At 35.9% G+C, this 6443-nt stretch overlaps 1 protein-coding gene across 1 annotated transcript; it reads left to right on the forward strand.

The window, feature by feature from the left end:
• Positions 1 to 4746: 4746 nt before the first annotated feature.
• Positions 4747 to 6216, forward strand: LOC107671417 (testis development-related protein). The gene is made up of 3 exons (XM_016464334.1): positions 4747 to 4803; positions 5097 to 5200; positions 5841 to 6216. The coding sequence occupies exons 1-3, from the start codon at positions 4747 to 4749 to the stop codon at positions 6190 to 6192; spliced, it is 513 nt and encodes a 170-aa protein (XP_016319820.1). The 3' UTR covers positions 6193 to 6216.
• The last annotated feature ends 227 nt before the right edge of the window (positions 6217 to 6443 follow it).

Below are 6443 nucleotides of genomic sequence, written 5' to 3' on the forward strand. Positions count from 1 at the left end.
GTGTGTGTGTTCACTGCTGTGTGTGTGCACTTTGGATGGGTAAATGCAGAGCACTAATTCCTAGTATGGGTAACCATACTTGGCCACATGTCACGTCACTTAAAGTAGTCAAACTGGTTTGTAATAACATGCAAATAAAGGTTTGCATGCAGAATATTTAATTATTGGACGTTCACCGTAGCCTGTAGTCATTTCTGCGCTGTTGCGCTGGTTGTGACAGGAGGAGGATTTGGTTCCCAAGCATGAATAGCTGTGCCAGAGCCCTCTGAATAATGGAAACCAGTGAAACTCAATGCAGCACATCAAGAGCGCATGTTCTCAGAGAGATCTGCCAGTGTTTCTAACTCATGCTGCTTAAAAGTTACAACTTAATGGTCTTAAACCTTAAAGAATCTGGCTCGCATTTAAAGAAAATGTTGAAGTCACATTCTGGCAGTGAAATGGTTTGAGACTTGAGATCCAGGTTCAAATATAGGCCTATCTTGGATGTTATATGTCAATAAATGTAAAGGCTACATGTCTATAAACAGTAAACTGAAAAGCTCTAAATCATCCTCCAGTATAAAGTTATCAGCAACCACCACAGACCTTCCAAAGGTAAGTGACACCTCAAAAGCATACATTTTTAATAATGTCTGTCTCCATATATTGCGCTGGCAACTTCAGATCAGGTTAACAAGAAGAAACAAGCTACAGGAAACTAATGTGTGAGGTGAAATCACACAACAAACATTATCATTCGATTAGCTGGATTCTGTGACTGCCATTCACAGGTCTCTATAGTAATTATGAAAGCACAAAGCACAGGTTAGTGAAAACGTGCAGAGGTGGAGAGTCAACTTTAAACACTGCTCGTTTCGATCGTTGTTTTTGCTGTTATAATTTTAGACTTTCTCAAATGTTTGTCTTCTGATCTGTAGCCAATTATGTTTTTTTTTTATAATTTCACATTAAAAGGGATGAATGTCATTAAAACAAGACCAGGCCAAATTTCATCCTAGAAATGTTAAGACAATATATAGTTTTTAGGACCATTAAGATTATTTTTTTTTTGCATTAAAATAATGTTACAAAGACCTAATTTACCATAAATTATTTTTACTGTAAAGTGAAAAAATCCCCCTAATATTTATGATATATTTATAATATTTAAATTGCTTAATATTTATATATCATAATATAATTTGTTATACTGCCTTTAATTTATGATGATTAAAATAAAACAATTTATTATAGTAATAAAAAATCTAAAAAGGATTCAGTGTTGTTTTAGTATTATTTGTATACTATTTTAGTATTTATTAATATTTAGAATTATCTTTTATTTTTATATTTTCAGTTTTCATTAAAATTTTTGTTTGTAATTTTGTTTTATGCATGCTTTTGTTATTTTCATTAGTTACAAATATTTTAATATATTCTATTTAGCTTTATTTCAGTTTTAGTTTGTGTAATTCTGTACTTTTATACATATTATAATTAAGTACTTCAACTTAAATTATTTATATCAGTTAGTTGAATGCATAAGCAAAATGTGTGCCTGCATTACAGTAATGGGAATTTGGGGCAAAATATGTCATTAAAATAATGCCACAATCGCCAGGTTTATTCTGATGGGTCACAGAAAGCAAGGAAAAAAATATATAAAAAAATAAAATAATGCAACTAACCATCATCATGTATTTAACACAGCAAAGTAAATAGTCTTATCAAGTTCTAAAAGGGACACAAAAAAATCTCACCTTATCTTTTGTTGTTGTTGCTGCTGTGTATGGATTAACAAAATTGTCAGTTTTTCAGAATCTGAGTAAATAAATAAAAGCAGCTAAGAACTGCTGAGAATTTGGGGAGTACATGCTTTATTGTCATAAAAATAATGTCACAATGTAAACAAATCTTAAATGTAGTCATGCTTGTGTTTAAGCTATATTCTTTTATATTAGCTTCTTTTAATTTTAGGGTAAAATAAGACCTGGGCATGTAACCTGTAAAGGTTTGAAATTCGTGTTCAAAACCGCACAGCTGGTTTGGTACTTTCAGAGAACAATTATTGAACACTATGAATAATGATATCATAAATAGCACATTGTCACTTTAAAGATCTGATCTTATTGGCCATTGAAACATGGCATCTATATATATTGAGTCCGTGGGGTTAATGTTACACGGCCTGCTCTTCTTAAAACAGCCAACAACGAAGCTCAACTATTAGCAGAGCTGCTTGAAATATTCAGTAGGAAACCCACACCTGTTTCCAGGTAACCGATGCTGGACTTCTGAGCCGTGTCACAGTGTGTGTGTTTCACTGCTGAAACTGCCTCTTTCATCTACTTCACACTGAATTCAAGGACTCGACCAGCTGCCCGAGTTTTTCTTTTCATACAGAGTGTTGGCATAAAGACAATGAGGAGAAGCTGGTTTTCATTTTGCACTGAAAACTGACTGTCTCTTACTGATGGAACAGGGCTATTGTTAAAGACTGAGATCTAAACTAAGGCTGGGAGTTTGTTGATGGTGGCGTAGAGATACCTTGAACTGTTTTATGAATTTTTGCACACGTCTGAGGATCTTTTGAAGGTGTCCGTCATGAATCCCATGTGGAAAGTCTATAAGAGTAAGGTCATGAAGACCCTCAACCCGGACATGGATGAAGACACGGTGGAAGAGGTAAATCCACTAAAGCTTGAGAACAACACAGTATGGCCAGATATGGGTGAACAAGTACTCAAAAAAAAATATTAAGGCCTAAATTTAAGGTTTATGTATTTGAATTGCATATAACATTTCCATCCATTTGGATTACACAGTTTTAACATAAACTAACAAACGGAATGTGATGCATTGATGTCATACATAAAAGAATCATGGCATAGTTTATGAACTATTTGCATCTATTTGGTTTTATTTATCGGCATAAATCTGTTAAGTAAAAAGTTTTTATAAAGTTAAAATTATTTGCAATGGCAAATACTTACACAGACCAATATGAGTTTTTCAATGACAAATGACGATCCCGATATCTAGAAAGGTAGGGTTTCCAGTGGTGCATAAACGGCAGTACAAACATAATAAAATTTTATTTAATATGAATAATACAATTTAGTCAGCCTGGCCAGTATATCAATCTATTTCTAGTATAGGACCTCTGAGCATGTGATCACATGAATATGCATGCATGCTATCAGTATTTAAGAGTTTCTCCTAACTTTACCCCAGAAATAATGTCACAAAATGTTTGAATCATACATTTTAATTGCATTGAGTGACGTATCAGTTGGGTCGGGGGGGACTAAAGGACACTTTCTTCTGTACCTGTTGAAGTATGCTGATTGGCTAGAGCATGTGTTTTTAAAAACCTAATAAATGCATTTCTGAGGTTCAGGATGCGTTCAAATATTTGAAATATTCTGTCAAGTATTTGATCAAGGGAAACCTTGACCCACTTTCAGAGGCCTGTAACTGGATCTACAGGGGTGATAGGAATAGGATGGCATTCCAGCGACTGATTCGAGACGGATGGGGTGTGTAGGGCTTGTTGGCGGATTCCCCACAGTTCTCGGCTGTTTGTATGACCTCTCGCTTACCAGTGAACTTGCATAGTTTCCACAGCCTGCTACAAAACAGCAATGCCAGCAGATTACTGCAGCTTAGTCAAGATAAACACTGCATGCGTGACTGGAGTCACTCTAAATTCATTACAGTATTTTTTACCATTTAAACTGAGATTGAGTTTATTGTATTTACATTTCATATTTATTCATTTGAACCAGCCGAAAGTGGTTTGCTGGTCTTAGCTGGCCACCAGGCAGGTTTCCACTGGTCAAGCTGATCTAGTTTGATGGTTTTAAAGAGGCAGTAGACCGTCAGGTTAGACGCCATATTGAATGTAATGTGGATGAAGACGAGGCTGTGGGGGATGATCGTCAAAACCAACCCGTTTCACATCACACGTAATAAACACTATGTACATGAGGTCAGCGGTTTGTAAATGATATAGTTTTCACAAACTTCCACTCTGAGAACTGTTTTCAAAAGTTGGCCTTTTCATGCCCCCAAAACACTGCTGTCCTGTAAATGAATGGCCAAAATGCTTTAAAGCTTTTCCGTTTTTAGTTAAAAACAGTGTAGTGTAAACGCCCCCTTACAGTCTTCACAATGGCATTCGCTGTAAAAGTCCAAAATCATGTAATTTTCACAACTTTCCAAAATTGCTTTGTGGAGATTTTGTCTACTGAAAGTTATTTTTGCTGAACAATCATTCTGTTATTAAACAACAGTACAATCTATTGAACGCACTGCACTTCAGTCCCTCACACCCGCGTTTTCATTACTGTCAGAAATTAAATATGGCTGTACTCTGATATTTGTTTATATCATTTTGACTTGTTTCTTTAAAACTGTTGAAACAATTCTCATTCACGTTGAAATAGCCTTGGTGTAGTTTCGCTAAAAACCACATGAGGGAGACAAAATATTAATTTTCATCACAGTATAAACTAGTCTTCTCTGTAAAAAAAGTTTAAAACTTCCATTTGTTTCCTTAAAGAGCTATTTTTTATCTGATTTAACATAAAAATGATTTTTTTTTTGTTGGTACAAATCAATGTATTTAGGTGGATTTAGTGGTGTTAAATAATATTTTTGACTTGAATAAAATCTAGATGTTTAGATTTATAATTTAGATGTTAACATTTTTCAGTGTTTGATGAATGTTTGTCTGTGAAGGTCAGTGATGCTGCTGAAGATATGATACCTATCCAGTCTGATGAAGGACCCAGTGCAATGACACAGCTGGCCAAGAGAGTAAGCCTGGAAAATAAATATGATTAATAATGATTTTATTAAATAAAATGTAGTTTCTTTTAGCTTTGGAAAGGGAAAAAACTACTGCAAACTGCAAACGTGTGCTTCAGACACTGTACAGGGGTAGTTAATATATCCACAAATGTTTAACATAAAAAATTGTTATACATTTTTTTGTTTCCCCGATGAATTCTAGTGTCACACTACAGAACACTGTTGAAACGGCTTGAAATTTCATGTCAGCTATATTTAGCTGATGTTTGTTGGTCTGAGTCATTGCGTTTATTTCTCAGATGCAGGGAGCCGGAGCTAAAGGTTGGAAAAGTGTTTCGACTCTATTCACCAAGGATGATGAACACCAACTTCTGGAGGCAGACAATCAGCCGGCAGCAGATCAGTGAGTGTTACGATGCATTTAGTTCATTTTTCTACCGGGAAAGCATGTTGAGCAAATGTTTTAGTCACTGATTGTGCTATATTACAACTCCTTGCAGCAGACAAGAAAAATATAAGTACCATTTCACACTGTTAAGAGCAGAAAGTGAGGCATTACTATAATATACTTACATATTTGAGATTTAAATTATTGTTCAAACGTTTGGGTCTGTAAGATTCTTTAATGTTTTTAAAAATACAGTAATATTGTGAAATATTATTATAATTTTCTATGTGAATATATTATGCTGATTTGCTGATTTGCTGCTCAAGAAACATTTCTGATTATTATCAATGTTGAAAACAGTTGTGCTGCATCATAATTTTGTGGAAACTGTGATACATTAGATTTTTCAGGATTCTTTGATGAATAAAAAGTTCAAAAGAACAGCATTTATTTGAAATAAAAAACCTTTAGTATTATACATTTTTTAGTCACTTTTGATCAATTTAATGCATCCTTGCTGAAAAAAAGTATGTATTTCTTTAAAAAAAAATATTACTAACCCCAAATTTTTGAACAGTACTGAATATGTTTCTCGCAAAAATATTTATTTAATCAGAATACATTTAATTGCAAGTTGCCTTTATCATCTTTCCAGTCCACTGGCAGTGAAGCCCGAAGAGCCTCCACAACCCAACAAGCGCAGCACTGGATTCTGGGACAGCTTTGCGACTAAGTGGCATCAAGAAGCTGCAATGAGGCAAGCGGAGGCAACGGAGGCAGGAGGCGACGGCAGTGAGGAGGTGGGCAACGAGAGCGGGGCGAGAGCAGAAGACTGTGACAACCAGGTCGGGCAGAAGGCCGAGGCGGGCGACAGCAGCACGGGAAACAGCTTCTCCAAGTACACCACACTGGGAGGAGGGAGTGAAGACACATCGGCCTTCAAGTGGAACTTTGTCACCAGCAAACTGGCTGAGCTGAAGACCAAAAGCATGGCCAAGAGTAACTAGCCAACAGCGAGAGCAGGTTATCACAGTCCAAACCACAGGGGCCACAGTGCTTCATATGAGCCTTATCACTCATATGTACGGCGATCGCATTTGACCAAACCCGTTTAAAAGCATCGACCGTGACCGACACTGTGGCCTCTCTGGGCCTGGACTGGTTGGCATTCATGTGGGAACTTCTGGTTATGGGAAATGTCTGTTCATTACTGAATCAGTTCAAAATACTAAATCATTATTTTTGCAATTCCATTTGG

Source organism: Sinocyclocheilus anshuiensis, unplaced genomic scaffold (assembly GCF_001515605.1).
Source record: "Sinocyclocheilus anshuiensis isolate Anshui unplaced genomic scaffold, SAMN03320099.WGS_v1.1 scaffold552, whole genome shotgun sequence".
Taxonomy (NCBI): domain Eukaryota; kingdom Metazoa; phylum Chordata; class Actinopteri; order Cypriniformes; family Cyprinidae; genus Sinocyclocheilus; species Sinocyclocheilus anshuiensis.